General features: G+C 32.8%; 1 protein-coding gene across 5 annotated transcripts in view; it reads right to left on the bottom strand.

Moving 5' to 3' along the window:
* The window catches only part of LOC118202698 (protein GUCD1), a 55674-nt gene that overhangs the window by 12756 nt on the left and 17326 nt on the right, over positions 1 to 25592 (bottom strand). For all 5 annotated transcript variants that reach the window (XM_085810809.1, XM_085810812.1, XM_085810813.1 and 2 more), the window contains exons 3-7: positions 18189 to 18257; positions 17899 to 17998; positions 14735 to 14826; positions 222 to 327; positions 75 to 123 (exon numbers count right to left, since the gene is read on the bottom strand). In XM_085810809.1, coding sequence (XP_085666935.1) covers positions 75 to 123; positions 222 to 327; positions 14735 to 14826; positions 17899 to 17998; positions 18189 to 18257 — 416 coding nt within the window. The remainder of the gene's footprint in view (positions 1 to 74; positions 124 to 221; positions 328 to 14734; positions 14827 to 17898; positions 17999 to 18188; positions 18258 to 25592) is intronic.

The raw sequence follows: 25592 nt of genomic DNA, 5'->3' as shown, positions 1-25592 counted from the left end.
CTTTGCATGGGTAACCAAACAATAAAAACTATTGCAATTCTTTTCAGCATAACAATTCAGAACTTCAATTTTACCTTGGTATGAAAAAGAAATATTGCAGTAGCTGGTAATTTTCATCAGGCACTGAAAGAAATAAATGCACAATAAAAAAATACTACTCAATGCATTGCTACTTTGAATTATGACGAAGTACTATAACTAGAAGGGAGTCAGAAACTAACCTTGTTAGTGTGACATGTATCACAATACAACAAATTAGCATTCACAAGAACAATTGCTGGATTACCAGAAGCTAAATGATCGATTATTTCTTCCATTTCAACAGATCTGTAATAGAAAGATCAATTACGTTACATCATACATGTAGTAAATTATATTACAACTATCATAGAATAGACTCTGAAAATAACTAATGGAACTTCAGCTTTTCTAGAACATAACATTAGCAAAATATTCTCAATACAAATAAATCAGGTCTGACATAACATACTACTATAACACAGGTTGATTTTTTAATGTGATTAAATTTGAAGTAAGTATGCAATTTGGTTTTTGAAAAAGAAATAAGACGAAATAAAATTTTTAAAGAATTTGTGAAATGATAACTCTGTTTTAATACATTTCAAAACTTTCTGAATTGTATTCTTGCATTATATTTCTCAGTTAAAAGTGAATTTCATTCCTAATTTCCAATCACAGACCAACTATATCATATACAGTCAAAAGTTGTTAATCCAGACTCGTCGGGACTTCGGCGATTCCGGATTATCGATTTTTCTGGATTATCGATCATCAGTTTAAATCTGGTAAGATGGCATGCAATTACAAAATTAAAAATATGAAATCGTAATTTATGAAATAAAGAACAATTATGATCTAAAGGGTATCAAAATTTACAAAAAGAAAAAGCTTAATATTTATTTGTTTACTTTATTAAACGTTTCTTTCAATGCACGCATAGTCGAAATTAGAAAATTGCAACCAGAAAACTACTTGATGTGTATTCATGATATTTATAATAACGAGGAATTTGATTTAAATCATAACAAAGACGGAGTACACCGAGATGAAATACTGCATTTAGTAAGGAATTATAAGCCAAATAAAATAAAAACATCTGCCCTGAAGATAAGGATAGTGCTGAGAGATCAACTTCCAATTCATAGCGCGCCGCGGCGTTCCCCCCCCCTCGGCCGTGAAATTGATAAACATATTTCGGATTTTGAAACATACTTTCGCTTTGTAGATCCTTTACATATTAGTAAATATATATCAGAAATTCTATTTGACATAATCGAAAGTTCAAGCTTACTTTTATAAAATTGCTCTAACAGTTTGCAAAAAATAATAAGCCGGATCCAATTCGAAGATTAAGGAACAACGCAATCTGCAACATTAACTGAATTAGATAATTTTAGCTTAGCTTACCCCATCCGTTATACATTAAACGTGCATGCGTAAACGTATTATGCGCATGCGCACACGCATATTCACAGCCGTAAAGGTCTTAGGCGCATGCGTCAAAGTTTGTAGCTTTGAGGTCCGGATTAAAAATCATTCCGGATTATGGGTGTCTGAATTAACGACTTATGACTGTATTAGCAGTGTTAACGTTAATTCTTCTAGTAACTGAAGTTACACAGTCCATTATTTAAATTATTATGAATCGTTTTATACATTAGTTGGACACATAAGTAATAAAAACATTGGTACAACTCTACCAAAAAAAAAAAAAAAAAAAAAAAAAATCAATTTGTGGCACATGCACTTAGTACAGTCAAAAGTCTTTAATCTGGATGTTCATAATCCAGAATGATCTATAATCCTAACCTCAAAGCTACAAACTTTCTGTGCAGCGTTTACACATGCGCATAATACCTATACACATGCGCGTTTAATGTATAACGAACAGTATAAGCTAAGCTAAAATTATCTATTTCAGTTAATGTTGCAGATTGCATTGTTCATTAATCTTCTAATTGGATCTGGCTTATTATTTTTTGCAGACTGTTAGAGCAATATTATAAAAGTTAAGCCAGAACTTTCGATTATGTCAAAAAGAATTTCCGATTCTGGAGCTGCCAAAGGATCTACAAAGCGAAAGCATGTTTCAATGTCCATCAATCAAAAAGTGGAATTGCTGCAAAAAATAGATAAAGGCATATCCTTTGTTTCTCTAACCATTCCGAAATCTGTTTATCAATTTCACGCTTCTCCGAGGGAGGGGACGTCGCGTCGCACAATGAACTGGAAGTTGATCTGTCAGCACTATCTTTATCTTCAAGGCAGATTTTTTATTTTATTCGGCTTATAATTCCTTACTAAATGGGGTATTACATCTCAATGTACCCCATCTTTGATATGATTTAAATCAAATTCCTCGTCATTATGAATATCATGAATACACATCAAATAGTTTTCTGGTTGCAATTTTCTAATTTTGACTATGCGTAATGTATGCTTTATGCATGCGCATGTTGAAAGAAATGTTTAATAAAGTAGACAAATAAATATTAAGCTTTTTTTGGTAAATTTTGATACCCTTTAGATCATAATAGCTCTATTTCATAAATTACAGTTTCATATTTTTAGTTTTATAATTTCTGCATGCCATCTTACCAGATTTAAAGTGATGATCTATAATCCAGAAAAACCGATAATCCGGAATCGCCAAAGTCCTGAAGAGTCCAGATTAAAGACTTTTAACTGTATATAAGAAATGCAGACATTATTTAGTGTGTTCCACACAATAATAAAATTAAGTGAGAGGGGAAGACATTGGCACACAAAGCACTTATTTCCATCATTACAATGAGCTGACTCGTCAATTATGATAAATAAAGTAATTATTATGAGAATTTTTCATTTTCAATTAAAATGAAGTTAGTTTTAAGTTGCTGAACTAGAAATTCTCCTTTTAAAATATGTGATGATTAAAATGTCTAGCTACTGCCTCTACATTTTACCTCTACATGTATGCAGATAGATGAATTGGAAAACTAAATGTAATCAAAACATAGAACTTAGAACTGATGCAACATTCATAAATATGCATTTGGTAATAACAAATAATTACTAAGGGCTGAATGATAGTGTCAATCACAAAGTTCAATGAACTTAAAATATTGTTACGAAATATCAAGGCACTGTAAGATGGCTTCCCCGCAAACCAGATTTTAGGGTTGCCAGAAAATAGTAAGAGAAGGCACAGTTACCACATTTGGCAAGAAATCACCCATTTTGTGACAAAATTGGCGATATGCCATGGACGAACGGAGAACCTTCTGGAACGAATTCTTACCAGTTTAGCCCAGAATGTTCTCGAACACAAGCCAGAAGCTATATAAACCCTCCTGCTACGCAGACAGTCAGTATCGAGTTAGTGTGGCTCGGCAGTCAATTAGTTAGTCCATGTCAAGTCGATCAGCGAGTGCTGAGTGTGGGTCATTGAGTGCACCAAAAGAGTATCCTAGTGTATCGTGGTTAGTGCATCGTCGAAAGAGTGTGTTGAGTTCCGAGAATGACTGAACTGAGGAGTCGGGAGCTGTACTCTATTGTATCATTGAGTGCATCATGAGTTGTAGCGTGGAGAGTCTCGAGAGTACGTGAAGTTCCCAGAACCACCGAGCAGGGAGCTGTAGTCTGGTGCTTTGCAGTGAAGCTGTCTTTACCGTTATTGCCTGATTGTGTGAAGGTTGTGTCTCTGATTGAGTCGGCGTGTTTATTGTAGTTCTTTGACGACTGTAAAAGTGTTTTGGAGCTGTCCTGAGAATACTGGCTAATAAATTGTGCTTTGATACTTCATAAAGTGCTGTCGTCATTATTCACTTGAAATCTAAGAACCCCGTACACACGTGAAGGAAGAAAATAATGTAGCAACTGGTGTCAGAAGTGGGATTTGTGAGTGAATGCCAGTAACCCGCTTGCAGAGGAAAGCCATGATGGAGGAAATGAAGACTTTGATGAACTTTTTAGCTGAGATCAAAGCCGAACTGAAAGAGATAAAAACCGGATACGAAGAGATAAAAGCTGGTTTGAAGAGATGACAGCTGATATGAAAGCCAGACGAGAAGAGATAAAAGCCAGCTGAGAAAAGGTGCGAGAGCAACTCCAACAGGTGCATAATTTTTGAAAATATTGCAAGATATATGCTTTTTAAATGTTCAAGGACTTGTAGAGAAAAAAGTCCAAGTCTTTTAAAATTAATCATAAAACAGAAATGTGAACAGACCAAAGAAACCAAATTCAGAACACAAAAGTGATCAAACAAAGCATATAAACAAAATGACAGCAGATCAAACGACGATATTTCCCATAAAAAATTACAAAAATAAGATATAAAAATAGATGTAGAACAGATGCAACATACAAACCAGCACATTTGATAATAACAAATAACCGCCAAAGGCTGAATGGCAGTGTCAATTAGAAATTTCATTCAATTTAAAATATGTGCTTAAAAATTCACAATTTTTGAAAAAATTGTAGGATAAAGATGTTTTCAAATGTTCGAAGACTTTTAGAGCAAAAAATATACAAGTCTGAAAATTAATCATAGAATATAAATGCAAAAAGATCAAAGAAACCAAATCTAAAACATGGCAGAATGGAGGAGGGAGGAGATCAAACAAAGTATGTAAACAGAATGACAGCAGATCAAAAGACAATACTTCCCATAAAAAATATTGCACAAAATATGACTGAAAACTCTCTACATGCTATATACCTGTACCTCTATTTTGTAACATATAATAACTTATACCATGCACAAATGTTTATTTATATATGATCATTCTATTCAGAAACTGAATTATAAATCATATTGAGAAATTTCATTCACAATAAATAGGCCCACCAGCGGCCGAGTGGTAAAGTCGCTGAACACTGGTAGTTCGGTCCGAGGTTCGAATCCCGCGAACAGGCTCTCTGCATGGGCATTTTCATGGTTTTCTCCCATGCGTAACATGTATACGAGTCAGTTTCCCTTAGAAAGTCCTTCACAAAGGCATTCTTCCCCTTAGGCAGATAGCCCTAATGTGCTTTGCCATAATTAAAAAAAATAAGCCAAACCATTCCCAATAAATAAAGTTTCATCTCTTTCTGCTTGTCTGCAATCCCTTTTCAAAAAGTATTTATGAAGCAACACACTGTGTTGCCAAAACAATTATGAAGCAAGGTTTGCCAAAATGCATTTATGTGGCAATCATTGAAATACACATGCATTTCAGCATACCTGAATCACCATCCACCAAATTTAACGGTTACTTTTCCAATTAGTGGTTGTTTCTGGGTTGAATAATTTTTTTTTTCTTGCAAAGAATCATAATGGGACTGCAGAGTTTGCCAGCTGATGAAAAGAAGGTAGTATTTTCTTAAAAAATATGATGTTTCCCCCAACAGTAGAGAATTAAAAAAAAACATGAAGTTTTATTTCTTAGATGATTGAATTTTATGGAAATTAGAAAAACTGCATGCAAAGTGTTGAAATAAGGAATGAAAAATAATAATCAGCAAATTTGTGCAATTCACTCTCTCCTTTTTTTTTTTTTTTTTTTTTTTTTAAATCCAGTAAAAACAGATTACTATGTAGATGGAAAGAATAACACAATACACAGTGCTGAACTTGTGCAATTTTTTGACATTTTTTAAGCTAAAACAGACCACTGTGTACTATGAAAAAAAAAAAAAAAATTCATAAGGATGTCCTTAAAAAATTAAGTGTTTTATTACAGATATTTCTTGCTTTTTTAATTCATTCTTCTTTTATGGACTATTTTAAAGCCACTATTTTAAAAATGCTGTTGCATTTCATGAAGTAGCATGGTAAGAAATTAGTTGTGAGTGAGTTGATACATTTTGGGAGGGAGATTTGTATAATCAGAAAGTACCAAATTTCCTTATGTTTGTATGTTAACAATATAAACACAGCAGATATACACCAACTGATGTTAATTGCATGAGGAAAATAACTGGCTTTATACAGTGAATGTTATAAAAATGTAACAACATAAACAGAAAAGACATTTCTATCTCAAGTAAATGAAGAGTCATTTTTATATCAGAAAATGAAGAGTACAATCATAATAATTCAGTACGAAATATCATTCCAATCACATAAAATGCAAAAAATTAAAATCAGCAGAAAATTAATTGGAAATTTGCAAAAATCTGAGTTAAAATAACTATTTATTATAATAAAAGCTATGAAAATTTGCACTAAAAAGGCCAAGTAGAAAATAACATACAAATAAATCCCTCACTCATCAATTATTTTTCGTAAAATAGTAAGATAAAAAATATATTCACCGCATTTTCGAATGAAATACTGTGACAAGGAAAGCCACATAAGACAAATTTCCTGTGATTTAATTACAATAGAATTTCACAAACTACCAATAACTTGACAATCCCTTTTTGTTTAATTCCTACATGATTTCTGTTGGGCAAGCAGAAAACAATGTGTGGATTTATGAATAGTTAGACAGTAATAATTTCTAACAATGGATATATGATACACACAGTATAAGTACATATTAATTACTGTATTATTGCAATTATAGTACGTATTTATGCATATGGAGTATTCACATGCTTTTCTGTTCAATGATTTGTAATGGTATTCTAATTTGTTAGCTTTTGTCTTTTTCCCTGTGTGACACTATGTCTCGTAACCTGCATAATGAATTAGGGACAGGTCTTATTATTTCAGCAAAAATTCCAATCTACACCATTCCTCCTCTCAATAACAAAGTGGATGAAGAAAATCAAGTAGCAGCTGTTAATTAACATTCACATAGCCATTTAGACATTGGCGTTGCCTGTACAAGTGGAATGTGGACTGAGAAGGGAAAAAACATAACTAATCAACATGATAATGGATATCACATTGGATTCATTAAGAATTTGCACAAAGTATTAATAAAACTGATATGAACTTAGGAATTGGATAAATAATTGTTGCATAAGTACTGGTTCATAATAGATTGAATGCACACAGAATTGATGATAGCTTGATAAAATTTATTTTACCAAAAAGTACACTTCACAGCTCTGGAACTTTCCCCCAAAATACTCATAAACTCTTAACAGTGTCACAGAATGCCATCAGTAATTGCACTTTTCAAATTACTATGGACGTTAAGCCCAACACATCTAAAGATTACAATGCACAGCGCATCTAAAGAGCGAAGCTCACACGGTGGTATCTCAATACTCCTAACTCAAGCTGAACTAAACAACTGCTATTCAGAAATTGATATTCTCGCCAGTCTTATACAGTTTTCTGCTAGCCACAGAGATTTCTAGTACCTTCTACTTCTCAAGATTACTGTATGGCATATGAAGGTCAGATATAGTTCTTATAGCATCAATTACAATACCCATTACAGATATACAGTGAACGGGCCAAAATGTCGTCAAGTTTGGTGACCTCTGGCAGTTTCACACCAAATTTAGCAACACAAGTTAATTGTATAAACCATCGGCAGCTTGGCGATATCTCGCCAATTTAGCGAGATAGCCATTTACTCAATGTTAAATAGACTTGCCCTGTTTTCTTACTTTTCCGGAACAGTTTTGCTACTTCAGATTTTCCCGTTACATTATTTAAAACAACAACAGCTACTGTTTCATACAATTTCATTAAAATTATTTACATATCTAGAAAATTTGTAACAATATTATGAGTTGTAAATAAACTTCCTTGGTTTCATAAAACTTGACATTTTTGGTAACTCATCATCCTCTCAATATACATTAGGTTCAGTTTGTGAGACTGCTGTATGTACTTTTCATACCTACTCAAATCTGAACATTTTCTCTGAATGATTAGAAAGGTGTTTAACAATTTTAGTGAAAATTAAGAGATGTAACAGACCTATTTAAGTGTAATTGAACTATTTTATTCACGCCATGAACTCATGAACTGTAACCGAACTATTTTATTTAAACGCCATCTCGTGGCGATATGAAAAAACGTCAGTCAACCTCCAGCCGCCATGATGATAGTTTACTATGTTATGTTATTCAAATGTTTGATGTTCCATTTGGTATATGTTTCATTTTTATGTATATTTCTTTTGTTTGTAACCGTTCCCGTGTGCTCTGTTAATAAATCCTTTTAAAGCTAGCCGGCATTAGTGTCTATTGAGGAACGGCTACATCACATTGGCGCCCAACTAAATTTGAATCCAAAATGGCGCAACAAAATGTTTAGAATTTCTGTTTGGCTTTAACAAGTTCTTACTCCCGAATTTAACTTTTAGTTGCTGGAGATCGGCTCAGTTTCTTTTCAGGTGTGGACTACTGGTCAAATATTCTGGAAACCAGTTCTGGAATTAAAATTGTCATACCGTGCTGCTAGCACATCGAATCATCAACTGGACAATTTCAACGGAAAAGATAAGTTTCGTTTACATTATCGTTTAATCTGAGTTTAAAGTTCTTTTAAACTGATTATTTATTATAAGCTGCTTCTTAAAGCAAATGTAAATTCTTTACTGAAATCTCATTTATTGATACTACATAAGAGTATTAAACGAAAGCAAACGGCTTTCTGTTAACCAAACGTTATTTCTTGAATTGTTATTTTAAAATGTTAATGCGCCTAGTAAATTAATTTGTGAATAATATTGTTTCACTGAATACATGTTTTGATGTTAAAGTTTGAATATATTCATGGACGTTGTTCATTAGAATTTATTAGTTTCGATTCTGACTTAGAGCAGCAGATGTTTTCCCCCGCGGACATGTTTAGACAAGCGATGATTTATGATGTGTTTATGTCAAATCTTTTATTATTTTTATTTCCTTTGAGTGCTGTTGTTCCTTATTAAATGTTTTACTCTACATAAAATAAAATATTGTACTTGTTGATTTATCTTTCGACGAACTTTTTGAGAAAATGATTATAGTATAATACTTTAAGAAAATACGATTGTTTTCCTTTAATGAATGCATGTCTTGAAAATATTTCTTGAAGCGAAAGAAAATAATTATGAATAAAATCGACTGACTATTTAAATAAAGTAAAAGAGTTACTAAGTGTGTGTTGCTTAATCAGCTTAATATTTTGTTAAGATTAAGATTTCGAAGAATTCAGCTTGAATATAAAAGCTTATGGTAAGACATTTATGTATGTTTTGTATGTTTTGCTAAGTAGTAAACAATTTTTGAGCAATTTATTATATGTTATTTTCTTGATACAAGTTGAATTTATAAGGGCATTTTATGATATTTTTACGACTTCGAAATAATAAACTTTGTGAGTATTATTGTTTACATTTATAAATACTGTTTAATAGTGGTATATAAATGTATGAGTAACATTGTTTACATTCATACATGCTGTTTAATAGGGGTATATACATTTTACTTAAAGGTATAATTATTAATTCTAAAATACTGTATTGTGAATAAAATCGAAATAACAACAAATTCAACTTCATCTTTTCCCTCCCCCCTGACCTCTCATATAATTATGGCTTACCTTGCCAAAGCACGAAAAGAGGATTTAAAAACTCTCGCTGCAGAACTGGGTTTCACTGTAAACGACACTATGCGAGTAACAGATCTTTAAGATCTTATTGTCAATTCTGACACTTATGATGAGGCTTTTACCAGGAATCTTCTGGAAACTTTAATCGAAACTAGACAACAAAAACAACGTGAAAGCAACGATCTGGAGACACGTCAAAGAAAGAACAAGAACTTTTATTAGAATTGGAACGTTTAAAATTAAACCTGGCAGCTGCTAGCTCAAACCCTAACTATGCCGCCTTTGCTTCAAATGCAGCTATTGGAACAAATATTCAACACCTAATCCCTAAATTTATAGGAACTTCTGACATTGCAACCTACCTGCAAATTTTTGAAAGACAATGTGAGAAAGTTAATATAAAACAAATAGATTACATCACTCATCTCCTACCTCTTCTGCCTATAGACATTTCACAAATTATTTTAAGAGAACCAAAAGACAAATTAGAAGATTATTCTTACATCAAGAAGATTCTGCTACAAAGATTGAAATTAAATGCTGAATCATTTCACATTAAACTTACTACACACCAAAAACACCCTGGGTCTTTATGGAAAGATTTTACTTACGAATTAAACAATTATCTCGAAGAGTGTCTTGATGTTACAGACTTTGAATCACTCAAAGACTTGGTTCTGACGGATCAGCTTAAAAGAAGAGTCAGTAGTGACATTAAGGAGCATTTTATTGATACTTGGGGGAAAATAAAGAGTTCATCTGAATTAGTACAGAAATTGGATGATTATGAAGCTGTACGTGTTAAAAATACGAACTATAAAACTGAACTTCCTGGCAGGCGGAACTATTCTTACAAATCGACTAATCCATCCAAACACAAAGTGGAAAATCGAACAAGTGACATACAGGGAACTCATAAAACCTTTTCAAATCGTGTTCAGCAACAAACAGAGGAAAAGCGACCTCCTTTAACATGCTATGGGTGCGGAAAAACTGGTTTTATCAAGTCTAAATGTTCAGACTGTAACCCCCCAAAGACTTCAAATTCATCAAATTTTGGCACTATCCAAATCCGATCCTGTTTATCTTCTGCTCGGACTGCTGTATTTCCAATTAATATTGGTGGTGTTTCCGGTACAGCTTTCGCCGACACTGGTGCTAGTCACTCAATTGCAAGTGAATCCCTCTATCATATTCTGCAGAAACAAGATGCAGTATTTGAAAAGACAACACTAGAGGTGTCTTTCGCTGATGGTTTGGTATCTGAAAAAGAGGTACTTCGCACCGAACAAATTATTCTTCTCGAAGGCAGAGAGTTCAAAACTCCGCTCCTTGTGTTGCCTGATGCCAAAAATAACTCGACTCTGTTAGGAACTGACTTTCTTCAAAAAGCTAAAATTGTTTTAAATCTTGCTGAAAATAAGTGGAACTTTTCTGATGAACCTCGAAGAAAATATAGCTTCGTGAAACCTCATCAATCCCAAGTACTGGAAGAAACCCCAGTTGTTGTAAACAACTGCCGACGACGAGAAAATGAAGGACAGCAATTAACTACAGCCCAACGGCTTGCAACTGATGCATTGCTTAACAAATATCACACTGTCTTCAAAGTAGGGGGAGAAGCCACTCCATTCATTGAACACCATATTAACACAAGAAACAGCCCCCCTGTTTCAGTCCCTCCATATCGGATGAGCCCAAGTAAGAAAGAACTGTTGAAAAAGGAACTTGATTCCCTTCTAAAAAAAGGTATCATAAAAGAATTTGAAAGCCCCTATGCCTCTCCTGTGGTTCTGATTCCCAAGGCAAATGGAAAAGTACGGTTATGCATTGATTATTGTAACCTAAATGCTCAAACCGTTCCAGACACTTATCCTTTGCCACGTATAGATGATTTATTTGTTGAGTGAAGCAAAACCGACACCTTATATGTCAACTATTGATTTGAGATCCGGTTATCATCAGGTGAGAGTAGCTGAAGAAGATCAAAATAAGACTGCTTTTGTTTGCCCTTTTGGTACATAAAAATTTACCCGAATGCCCTTCGGATTGAGAAACGCTCCTGCCACTTTTTCTAGATTGATAGATAGGTTCCGTTCTGGACTTAATAATGTGTTTGCTTTGACGTATTTAGATGATATCATCGTGCTGTCATCTAGCTTCGAAAAGCACTTTTCTGATTTAGAACAAGTTTTCCAACGTCTATCGTTATTCAAGCTCAATGCTAATCGTGAGAAGTGCCACTTCTGTTGTGAAAAAGTGAAATATTTAGGGCATTACCTTACTAAGCATGGTATAGCTGTTGATCCACACAAGACTGCTGCCATTGCAGACATGCCATCGCCAAAAACTGTTAAGCAAGTGCAATCGTTCGTACAAACGTGTTCCTGGTATCGTCGATATATTCCAAATTTTTCTCAAATAGCCAAACCGTTAACGGATTTAACAAAGAAGAAAGCGCTGTGGAAGTGGGAAGCACAACAAGAAGATGCTTTCCAAGAGCTGAAATCCAAATTAATTAGCCCGCCGATTCTTAAGCAAGCTGATGGAACGAAGACTTTTATCATTCGCACAGATGCTAGCAATGTAGCCATTGGAGCAGTGTTGCTACAAGGGGAGAAAAATGAAGAACACCCTATAGAATATGCCAGCCGCTTGCTGACTGCATCAGAACGAAACTATTCCACCATAGAAAAAGAAGCCTTAGCAGTAGTATGGGCACTCAACAAATTTAGAGGATATGTTGAAAGCCAGTCTATCACAATCACCTCTGACCACCAACCATTGAAATGGCTGATGTCTTTAAAGTCACCAACTGGTAGGCTCGCAAGATGGGCCTTACAAATCCAATCCTACAATCTGACTATCAATTACATTCCTGGACGATTGAACTTTATTGCTGATCTATTGTCTCGTCCTATTTGTGAACATTCAAGTACAGATTCTTGTCAAGTATGGGCTATCTCTGTCGAAATCCCTACTATTAGCCCTGCAGAATTAAGACAATCACAGCTAGAAGATGATGATCTTCGGAAGATCATCGAAACTTTTGAGAGTCCAGAGAAAGAAGCAGACTGTGCAACTTGGACTGGAAGAGGCTACGTTATGAACAGAGGAGTTTTGTACCGATATTCCCCTGATTCAGAAGAGGAAGAAGTTCAACTAGTTACACCTCAAAAAAGAAAAGCAGAAATCTTGAAAGAATATCATGATTCGCCAACGGCCGGTCACTATGGATCTGAAGGAACATTTTATCGAATAGCAAAAAGATACTACTGGGTTGGAATGAGAAAGGATATAACAGAATATGTCAAAAGCTGTCTCGAATGCTGTCGTTATAAAGCCACTAATCAAAAGCCATCTGGTTTACTTCAAACTCCAGTCTATGCTCAACGTTTTGAGACCTTGTCAATTGATCTTTTCGGTCCTCTTCCTGAAACACCGTCTGGTGAAAAATGGATTTTTATTTTGCAGGACTGTGCTACGAAGTGGACAGAACTATTTGCTTTAAAGGAAGCCATGGCCAGAGAATGTGCCACTATTCTTTTGGAGGAAGTCGCCCTTTGATTTGGGTTACCCAGGAAAATAATAAGTGATAATGGTACCCAGTTTACTAGTGCTGTTATGCAACAACTATGCTATATCTTGAACATTGATCAAAGTCTTACTCCTGTCTATCACCCACAATCTAACCCAGTTGAAAGGAAGAATAGAGATCTGAAACCACATTTAGCAATACTTGTTGGTAACGACCATCAGTCATGGAAGGATAAACTGCCATTAATAAGGTTTGCTTTCAATACAGCCAAATGTGATTCAACTGGACATTCTGCTTCTTTTCTTCAATTTGCACAAGAGTTACGAACCTTAGATGATGTAAAGCATGATATAAAAGCCGTAATTGAGAACGATAATTTTGTTCCCGAAATTACTCCATATTTGAAACGTTTTGCAAGACATGTACAACAGGTACGAGAAAGAGTCGAAATGCATCAAGATAAGCAGAAACGATATGCTGACAAAAAACGAAGAGAAACACCGAAATTCGTTCCTGGAGATAAAGTTTGGGTCACCCTCCACCCAATCAGCAAAGGTCCACTGAAGAAAACTGCTAAATTCATGCCGAAGAGAGATGGTCCTTATGTGATAGTGACTACAAGATCTCCAACCACTTATGATATTGCCGATCCTCATGAACCAGACAAAATTCTCGGCAAGTATCATGTTTCAGCCTTGAAACCATATCAAGATCGAAATAAGCAAAACTCAGCTCATGTAATTCCAGTGGTTCCCTTAAAGAAAAGAGGACGCCCAAAACGTGTAATACCATCCGAATCTGCACTTGTTGCACAAGGTGCTGGTGAAGCAAAATCTACTCCTCGTCAAACTGGAGCCCGTCCATCTGATTCTCCGCCCGCTGCACAAAGTAGACAAATGTCAGTTCCTGACTTCTTGCCGAGACGTCTACGAAGTCAGAGGGGGAGGATGTAACAGACCTATTTAAGTGTAATTGAACTATTTTATTCATGCCATGAACTCATGAACTGTAACCGAACTATTTTATTTAAACGCCATCTCGTGGCGATATGAAAAAATGTCAGTCGACCTCCAGCCGCCATGATGATAGTTTACTATGTTATGTTATTCAAATGTTTGATGTTCCATTTGGTATATGTTTCATTTTTATGTATATTTCTTTTGTTTGTAACCGTTCCTGTGTGCTCTGTTAATAAATCCTTTTAAAGCTAGCCGGCATTGGTGTCTATTGAGGAACGGCTACATCACATTTGGGGGAGGATGTAACAGACCTATTTAAGTGTAATTGAACTATTCTATTCACGCCATGAACTCATGAACTGTAACCGAACTATTTTATTTAAACGCCATCTCGTGGCGATATGAAAAAACGTCAGTCGACCTCCAGCCGCCATGATGATAGCTTACTATGTTATGTTATTCTCAATGTTTGATGTTCCATTTCGTTTATGTTTCATTTTTATATATATTTCTTTTGTTTGTAACCGTTCCTGTGTGCTCTGTTAATAAATCCTTTTAAAGCTAGCCGGCATTAGTGTCTATTGAGGAACGGCTACATCACAGAAATGAGAATTAAATTCTAATTAAAAATTACAGCAAAAGGAAAACTCAATACTTTAAAAACAATTAATGTAATTTGCCCCTTCCCCTTCCCCCAAAAAATCCAAATATATAAAAAGAGGGGGGAAAAACAACTTTTACCTTTTTTCAACTTTTACACCATTAGCATCAGCAGTAAGGAATCTTTCATTTATTCTTTGAGTATCTTTGTTTAAAACATGGAGGTAAAAAGCCTAAATATAATTTCATACATTAAGATTCACTTCATTTCTAAATTTAAATAATTACTAATATAAACTGAATAACCAATTATATATAAAATAAAAAAACTGAACCTTAAATTTACATTATAGTGATATCATGCAAATAGATTCCATCAATCCAATATTTTGCTGACTTTAAGTCATCTTATAATGCATTAGTCAGGTTACTAGAAAAATTGTAATTCAATTCTGATGTAAAACATATTAGCATTTAATTGGATATTCTAAATTTTATGTTCTTTGATTTCATTTCATACATTTTCTTATACTTTTACATTGAGAAAATCCTGAGTAGTGAAGAAAAGATTTTTGTATCAAAAAATAAAAATTCAAGTACATAAGATATTAAATGGATGGAGTTAGCATCTTTAAAAAGTATTGCTCATTTTTTTTATCAAAGCACTTTTAAATACAATGAAAATAATATTAATACTTAAAGTGTATAGTATTTGCAGGGATACCATATATTGAAGTAAACAAAATTAACTACAATAATACAAATATCAACTCATTAAACACTACTTAAATCTTTATATAAATGCCTACAGTAGATTAAGACAACTCAGATCAAATGACATTTAACATGATCAATAAAATGTAATGAGGAGAAAAAGGTATAATTCAGATGAAATAAAATTTGATAAGAAAAATTATTCTGAATAATCATTAGATATGGGGAACGAATTTGTCTAATTTAAGTTTCCTTAATTCAATAAATTCCATTAATTGGTGGAAAACATTACCTTTAGTAAATGTTAAAAATTAAAAATCTGGAGATTTGGTGATCTGTCGGATGACCAGCCAAATGTGATGAAAAATCAGGAGAGGTGGTAGCTGTACCAAAGATATAACTGCTCTTTAGCTGTGGCCATCAAGGGTTCCAAGTTAGAAGGGGCTCCTAAGCTTCAAAATATCATAGAATCCAAGACCTCACTATCACATAATAGCATTTTCACATCACTTTGTATTATTAATGAATTTTACTTACATTTTCAAAAGCAAGTACTCATTCAGAAATTTCCTTTCATGTTTAATATTTTTATTTTATGGTTTAGATAATTTACTAAAATTACATGATACTGGGTAAAGGATTATTTACTGAATTTTGACGAGAAAACTGATGATATGAGTGGCAGTGTCAAATCAAGTGAAGATGCTAATAATGATTTTAGCTGGGAACAATATTCTGTAGGTTTGTAAAAATTAATTTCTGATCTCATTTTTAACTCCCATCCCATACCTTTACCTGAACTAAACCATTAATTCTATGTCTTGTAAACCTACTTTTAAAAATTACCATTTCTGACCAATTAAAAGTTTCACAATCCACCTTAATCTTGAAAGTGATTTTTTATTTTTGTGAATGTATACACCAGACAGACATTATATTATGACCACCCACTATCTATAAAAATGGGCTTGGCCAGGAACAAAACCAATGCACGTGCACAGCTGATGTTCGAGTATATACAGCGATTATGCATTGTCATTCTGAACATAGCACGATTAGCAACATAATGGGAAAATCAGCTGATTTAGCAGACTTTAATAAAGGTGAAATTGTTATGGCTTGGCAACTGGGAACATCAATATCAGAAACAAAGCGTTTAGTGGGCTGCTCACATGCAGTTGTTGTGAGCACATATAGAAAGTGGTGTATGGATGGTGAAATGAACAAGTCACTGACCAGCAGTGTGTCATCAACGGCACACTGATTCCAGAGGAAAGGAGAGATTGCTACCCAATTGCTTGCTATGACCGAAGATTAAGAATATAAATGGCATCTTGATGAAGGTAAGTTTATGAAAATAGGGACTAAAATAGGTAAATGTACATATTTAGCTAATAAAGGGTCTTTAAATACAGGTCGTCATGACACATTCAAAAACCCTGGCCACTCAGAGGGTTAAAGTAGTTCATCTGTACTATTATTAGTATTACACTTCCATAACAGTGTTATTTTATTATATGAGAATTATTATATTCTTAAATCCTTAACAATAGACTATAACCCAGGGAGGAAAAAAAGCAACTTAATAGTTAGTTTTGTCCATAATTATGATGTTAAATAAATGTTCAACAAAAGACAAACAGAATTATATTAAATGCATAGTTAATTGAAGGCAGTTATAAATGTATACAGCTGTAACTTGCTAAATATTTGTTGGCAAATTACCATATTAACAGCTAACATTCAAGTATCAAATATTTTTGGAATATAAAATTTAAAGATTATCACTGTATTATGTAAAAGCAGCATTGTAAGTTGAATATATATATATATATATATATATATATACGCAGTGCCTTCCCGCAATGTTCAAATTTATATAAATAAATAGACGTCCAAGAAGACACTTGGTTCTTTTATATGATAGAGGCCATCATGAACAAAAACTGCCAGCTCTGAAATCAATTGCCAAAGTGGACTGTTGATTAAAAACCAATCTACTTAAACTTTATCCAGACAACTTGTTTTCTCAAAAAAGACACTTTATAAACCACAGACAAAACACAAACTGTGTACTGATAATTACCTTAATCGTTCAGATGCAAAATATGTTATCAATTTTCAATTCACCGAGAGGTGAGAAAAATACAGTAGCATTCTTTCAAGAGAAAGACATCTTAGCTCATAACAGACTATGCAAAAAAGGTTAAAAATATATTTATACATCAATGATAAAAAGAGTTTAAAAATATTTTAAAAGTTGGAAGAAGAAGATAATCATTCAAGAGAGAAACTGTATGCAAAAAATAAAAGTAATATTATTACATTGTACTTCTATTATGTTTTTGTTATTTCCATGCATTTTTTGCTTGTCCCCCCTCCCAATGCTCCACAATTTGTGCTTGGCAATTTTCTGTCACAGTAGCCATTATAACATAAAAGTACCACACAATTTAATAACATGTTCAGTTGTTTAAAATTATCTTAGCCTAATCTGCATATAATGGAATGAATAAATGAATTTTTGCAAAATAGATATACTGGTGTAAAAACTAATAAACAAATGTAATAACTGCAAGAAGTAAATTTACCTCTTTGGAATACCCTGGATTAACTCCTAATGTTACAGTAGCATAGAGATGCCGAACACCAAATTTATGAAGAAGATATGCCAAATCAATTGTCCATGTACTAAAATTTAAAGAGGTTCAAAATAAACAATTGACTCTCTGCAGATGGCTGACACATATCTATTTATATTTTTTGATAAAGATATGCATTAACCATCTTCAGAGGGTTAAAAATTACATCTAAGGAAGTTCACTTTAAAAAGTAAAACAAGAGATTAAATGTTAGTGAATTTTATAATAAATACACTAACCTTTTATTGAACCCTTCCTGCTTGGAAACAGTATCCAGATTTTGTTGCAAATACAATCTATCCTCCTCACTGAATTAAAAAGAATAAACTAGATGTTTCAAAAAGTGATTTATAAAAGAGATCTTAATTAATATAAAATATCTAAAATATAGAAAATTCACTTACAATATTTATAAATGATATTAAAAAATCAGTAATAATAATAAAAAAGTAATCACAAAGCACCAACGTACTTCCCTAAAAATAAAATTTTACCAGTTTAAATATCTTTATTCTATAGTAACCTTTTTCAAACTTTCTTGATTCATCACTTCCTCAACTTCTGTAAAATTTAAAAATTAGATGCAATAAATTTTTTTGCACATGTATTGCATTTACAGATGCTTTACATTGCGCGACTGCAATACGTGTTTAAAAATTATTCAAAGCTCAAGAATCTTTAAGTATGAGAGGAAATTAATTAAAACTATCAGAAATAGAAATATTTATTTCAAAGAAAATGATAAAATTATGATTATATTATTTTGTACTTAACTAGAATGTTGATGTGAGCAGTGAACTCATTTCTCATCCATAAACACTTTGAAATATGGCATATGTTTGAAAACTGAAATTCTTATTCCCCCCTCTCAATTTTTGATCTGGACTTGTATTTAATTTGATCACAGTCACAGCTGAAAATCCAACCTCATATATATATAGAATATGTGGGTATATATATACAGTCAAAAGTCGTTAATCCGGACTCGTCGGGACTTCGGCGATTCCGGATTATCGATTTTTCCGGATTATAGATCATCAGTTTAAATCTGGTAAGATGGCATGCAGAAATTACAAAATAAAAAATATGAAAACGTAATTTATGAAATAAAGAACAATTATGATCCAAAGGGTATCAAAATTTACAAAAAAAAAAAAGCTTAGTATTTATTTGTTTACTTTATTAAACATTTCTTTCAATGTCAGTTGCTTAAGTTGCTTCGTTTTTTACGTGATAATACATTCTCTTTAATTCTATAAACAGACATCATTTCTTGTTCAGTTACAAAGTTCTGCTGTTCAAGTCCTATAATTGCTGTGTGTACCAACTAATTTGTCAATCGAAATTTTTTCGTTTTCAATAACCTCTGTCACTTTCTTCGCTATCGGAAGCGAATTATAATGACGAGGAATTTGATTTAAATCATATCAAAGACGGAGTACATTGAGATGAAATACTACATTTAGTACGGAATTATAAGCCAAATAAAATAAAAACATCTGCCCTGAAGATAAGGATAGTGCTGACAGATCAACTTCCAATTCATTGCGCGCCCGCCACGGCGTTAAAGATAAACAAAGTTTAGATAAACAAAGGATATGCCTTTATCCATTTTTTGCAGCAATTCCACTTTTTGTTTAATGAACTTCGAAATATATTTTCGCTTTGTTGATCCTTTACATATTAGTAAATATATATCAGAAATTCTATTTAACATAATCGAAAGTTCAAGCTTACTTTTATAAAATTACTCTAACAGTCTGCAAAAAATAATAAGCCGGATCCAATTCGAAGATTAAGGAACAATGCAATCTGCAACATTAACTGAAATAGATAATTAGGTAATTTTAGCTTAGCTTATACCGTCCGTTATACATTAAACGCGCACTCGTAAACGTATTTTGCGCACGCTCACAAGCGTATTCGCAGCCAAAAAAGGTCTTATGCGCATGCGTCGTTGAGGTCCGGATTATAGATCATTCCGGATTATGGGTGTCCGAATTAACGACTTTTGACTGTATATACATATATGAGATGCATTTAATAGAATCAAAACTTTCACAGCCACTATGAAGCACGCATATCCAAAAATTATATATCTGGATATTCTTTGGAATTACATACACCATACTCTGGCTATTTCATGCATCAAATTAAATTTTGCTATCAAAATTACTATTTTCAGTTCTTCCTTCCCATAAGTCCAAAAATGTAAAAGAAAAGCCATCACAAACTTGAATAATCAAAATGGCATTTCAGTTCAAAAACAATTTTGTTCTGTAAATGTTTCTGTGCAAGTTGCTGGAGACTTGGCATTTAAAGAATTTTTGATCCCACCATGTTTTTTAAGCTGCTTCTGAGAAATGTCAGTCAAAGTGAAAAGCAGGCTTCTGTAATGTGTGATGGAGTACATGAAATAAACTTATGCTCCTCTGGTTAAAAAGGTTGAAAATTATGTAATGAATGGGTAATGTGCATGAAATTCTGGATTTTATTTAATGCATGAATATCCCCTTCACAAAATGAAGTATGCAGTAAAAGAAAGCCATCATTAAAATGTCCTAGGTAGAATTTGGTCCCTTCCACTTCCAAATGCTAATTTTTTTTCCACCTCCATGGTTGTAAAATCTGTTTCTTTATTTTATAAAGTAGGAGGTCTTCAACCTTTCCCGTCCGAGGGCCACATCATTAAATTCACAAAGATCTGAGGGCCAAATGTCTATAAAAAAAATAGTTTTGTCAGAAAATTTATATAAAAAAAGGGAGGCTTGTTTTGCAAGACTACAATTGATTCTAAGCAAAGAGATAGTGTTACAGATTTGTATATATATATATATATGCATTGGTTCCAAAAAGTCAAATGGAAATCGAATTAAAATGTTTAGCAATTTCTTTTAACTATAGGAAAAAAAAAAAAAAACTATAAAAATGATTGTACAGAACGATGTTATAAATGCATTTATAATAATAATAATAATAATAATAATAATAATAATAATAAAATAAAAAAAAAACTTGAATTACTGGCGAGAAATGGTAGTTACTTTAGTTTTAATGTGAAATTTGACATAGTTTTTGCTTGATTAAAGCTTCAATATCCAGTTTAATCTGTGTTGTTGCAATTCGTAAAGTTTCCTTCAAATGCCTGTCTGTCAGCCGTGTTCTTGTTTTTGATTTTAGGATTTTCATTTTACTAAAAAGCTGTTCACATATGTAAGTTCTGCCAAAGATAGAAGACATGAAGAGTGCATGTTTACAAATTCCTGGATACTTGTCTTTGGTCACGTACTTTGAATAAAAATCAAGTAATGTAGGATTTTTAAGAAACTTGCATTTTACTGCAAAGTCGTACTGTAAATCTATAAATTCTAATTGAAGTTCAGGTGGATCGCAATGTAAATCTATAAATTCTAATTGAAGTTCAGGTGGAACACTTCCAACGTCTACTGAAAATGGCGAGGAGAACATTCTCATAAAAATTTCATTTTCACGAAAATTGGAAAATCTACTTTTGAATTCCTCTTTCGAATTTGAAATGTATTGTACATAATTATTTGAATTTCATGTTTTCCAGTTCTTCACACCATCAATTTTGAAAAAGTGAGTGGAATTCTTATTTAGCAACTGACTTTACCACTGGATAAATTTTGTCTCAAAAGCTTTCACAAAGCAATAAAGATTATGAACAAGTAGATCTTTTCCCAGGAAGCGGTAGTTCAAATCATTGAGATGACCTGCAATATCGACAAGAAATCCAACAACTTCTCATCACTGAACTCATGAATAGATTTACCTTTAGATTCCATTAATTGTTGAACTTGCACTCTTCAAAGAAAACAGGCGCTGAAAGAATCTTTCCTCGGCTCAATCAACGTACTGCCACATAATACACAACACCACCATATTCAGCTTCAAACTCACTCAAGAACTGTTGAAACTGCCTGTGATTAGACTGAATGAAATAAACCAATTTTACAACAACATTCATCATATGTTCAAAGTTTGAGAAGAACATCTTGCACAAATTGGTGGATGATGCAGTGGAAAGTTATCATAGTATTACTTCCACTTGCCTTCACATCAGATTTCAGTAATGTTGTTACTCCTATTTTCTCTCCAGTCATAGATTTAGCACCATCCGTGGTTATAGCAAACATATTACTAACATTAACTAATAATTAAGTCTAACTCACATTTATCCAAAAGTTTGTGTTAGACTCGAATACAAACCTGTTCCTCATGTTATACCTTTTAGTGCAACGACACTGGCTAATTTATAATTGTGAAGTCTCTATCAACGCCACGAATAAAAATAGCTACTTGTACAGTAGCTGTTTCACCTGTTGATTCATCCATCGCTAAGAATAAAATTTTTTGAATTTGGATTATAATGTACTGAATATATCTGTTGCGAGATCCTCTATGCTTCTCGCTACTGTCACACCAGACAAGCTAATATTCGATATGACTTGAGCCTGTGATGGACAACGCACATCAACTGCACTCTGAAGACATTCTTTTACAAATTGTCTATTACCAAAGGGTTTTCCACACTTAGCAATTTTTTCTGCTATCATGTAACTAACACGAACACTATTTTCATATTCTTTATTTGCTGTGGTGAAGAAAGACTGCTGAAAATTTAGTTTTGATTTTAATACACTCACCTTATCACTTCAAAAATGACCCAAATACAGAATATTTTTCACTCTCCTTAGTATCATAATGTCTCTTAATGTTATATTACTTCATCACAGCTACACAGTCATTGCAAATAAGGCAAACTGCCGTACCCTTATGTACAACAAAAAATAAAGATCTGACCAATTTTCTTGAAATAATCGCACTTTTCCTTCAACTTTTCTTTTATTCAAAGACCATAAACACTTCTGAAGTTTAGAATGTGGAATGACCGCGAGTAACCTAGCTTAAAATCAACAGTAGAAAATCTGCTTATCACTAAATCAAATAGGATGTTTAACCCATTAGCCGCTGGTGTTGTGTTGACGCAATGGTCAAAATAAATGGGTATATAAATATAACTACCTAAGATATTTTATACCAGCAGATGATTTTGTAAAGGGAATATCATAAAGATTATTTCTGTAAAAACATATTTGCCTTCAACAATCATTTTGTTTATAATAATTAATCTCATACTTTAAACAAAATTTAAGCACAATTTTTGACCGGGTATTTTTGCTGAAAGTATTTAACGAAAGAATCGCCGTCTTTATGAGTGATCTATTTTTAGTCAAGGTCACCGTTTATCAAAACATTACATCAGTCAGATATTTATATTTGTGTTGGGAAGGAAGGGAAAACAGGTGTTGCTCTGACACAATGTCAGCAGGAAACAGGTAGTCAATCTCCTTTTTCACTCATTCCTTTCGATGTTCTGTTATTTAAAAATGCCTAGAATGAGGTATCTTACATCAGAAGAAGCCCTTCAAAGATTTTTTGATGAAGAAATAGATGATGATAATGTTAATAATGACCAGAATGAAACTGATATTGTTGTTGTTTCCTCATAAATTGTAGAAGTTAGTGACAAAGAAGAAAGGAATAGCAATGTTTTAAATAATGATAATGATATTTTACCAAATGATATTGCTGGGGAAGTTGAAATTCACGAAGGAATTTTAGAAGGCTGAAACTTACTTTCAGCCTTCTAAAAGTAGTTATAGTTATACTAAAACGTTTAAAAAGCAGAAGACTGAAATCTTGAAGTGGATAAAAAAGGAACTGTTAGTTATGTCTCAGGAAGAACATGAAGAAAGAGATAGAATTATAAAAGACAAAATACAAGGTAAAACTAGTGCGCAGATTTTCGATTTTCATTTTGGTTTGGACATTTACTCTCTTCTCGTTGAACAGACAAATATATATGCTCAGGGGAAAAAAAAAAAAAAAGCCCAGAATTTATTGCATCTGAAACCTATATGAGAAGAATTTTATTGGAATAGTATTGCTTACAGGATAATATTCTTTACCTCAAGAAAAAATGTATTGGTCTTTTGATAAGGACATTTCTGTTCCTGTTGCACGAGAATCGATATCACATTTGCAGTACAGGAATATGAAGCAGAATTTGCAATTGACAATACTGATAAATTATATGAAGTGAGACCGTATCTAAACTTACTAAATATCACCACTTTTTACTACTGGAAATATAAAGTCTCTTTTAGATTTCAGACACGAGAATACATTACTCCTTTTGCAAACTCCTATTGAGAGCATAGAATTAGCCAGAAATAGATCAGCAAAAGGAAGACCTAGTAAATTCAGCATTCAAAAACCATTGCATGCAGATGGTAGACATTTTATTGTTAACTCCGTTGATAACAAAAGACTTTGTTGTAAAGAGTATCATAGCCAGACTGTTTACAGATGCAAAGTATGTAATGTAGCTTTACATCATGATTGTAATCAAGCTTTTCATGCTTGAATCTTTCAGTTGAAATATCTGTATTTGTAAAAGAAATACAATGTATATTTTAATATTAAATTAATTACAAGTAAAGTGATTTGTAGATATCTAAAACGTTATACAGCTAAAAAGTAATCCTGTGCTTCCCTCAAAAGAAACATCACACGAGTACAATCCTACTCACTAAACATCCATAGTCTTATTCCGCTGATGTTACGCGAACGCAACACTCGCTTTTTCCACAAGTAAGAGCATTTTTTTTATTTTCAATGTAAATTTATGTTATAAATGCTTAATTTAATATTTGTTATTATTTTCATGAGAAAAGAAACATTCCTTGTAGTTTTGGCGGTTAATGGGTTAAGATCACCATTCCCTTTGACAACTGATTGCAACATTAGGAGAAATAGAATTCTATTAATTTATTCCTGCCCCCCCCCTCTAGAATAGGGGCATGCTCAAGTTCACCTTTGGTGAAGTATTGAACAAAGCTGGACATCTGTTGCAAACCTGTTAGAAATAAGAATCTAACCTTTTTAATGAACAGAGATTTTGTGCATGGTCAAACTTTTTATTTTTAAAATTACATAAAAGAAAGTGAAATTTTTGAAAAATTAGTCTTTTCAGGAAATTTTATCTCAAATGATATCAGGCATGTCAATAAAATGTTCTAAATATCCTGAATAAGAGGAAAAAAAAGTTTTTTTTTTTTACAACAAAAATCTGACAAGGCTAGTTTTATTGAAATCAAAATTTTGCAAAAATTTTTCAATTTTTCTTCAAATTCAAATGTGGGGCCACTTAAATGCCTTCAGCGAGCCACGGGTTGAAGACCCCTATTGTAAAGTATGTTTAATAAGCTAAGTTTTTTCAAAATATCACAAAGCTATCAGTAAGGTTTTTAAACAATGCAGTAACCTTTACACACACACAACATGCAGTTTAAAATCACTGCTAAAAACAAAATATCATTTTATGTTTGAAATTATCTAGAAGATTATTATAATATAAGTTAATAGCAATACAAAATTTAGAAATAAATTCCTGCATTTTAATTATAGAGAATAACCAATGCTTTTTTTTTTCTGTGGGATACATACATCGAAACATTTTATGAATCTATCAAAGTAATTTTATGTGGCTCTTTAATATATTTTAATTATGTATTTGTAGCAAATATTATAGGGACATAAAGATTTGGTCTCAGAAA

This window comes from Stegodyphus dumicola, chromosome 2 (assembly GCF_044657685.1).
Source record: "Stegodyphus dumicola isolate Sdum_Otavi_A_Nest chromosome 2, ASM4465768v1".
Taxonomy (NCBI): domain Eukaryota; kingdom Metazoa; phylum Arthropoda; class Arachnida; order Araneae; family Eresidae; genus Stegodyphus; species Stegodyphus dumicola.
The sequence above is the reverse complement of the archived record's forward strand: the minus strand, read 5'-3'. Positions and strand labels throughout refer to the sequence as shown.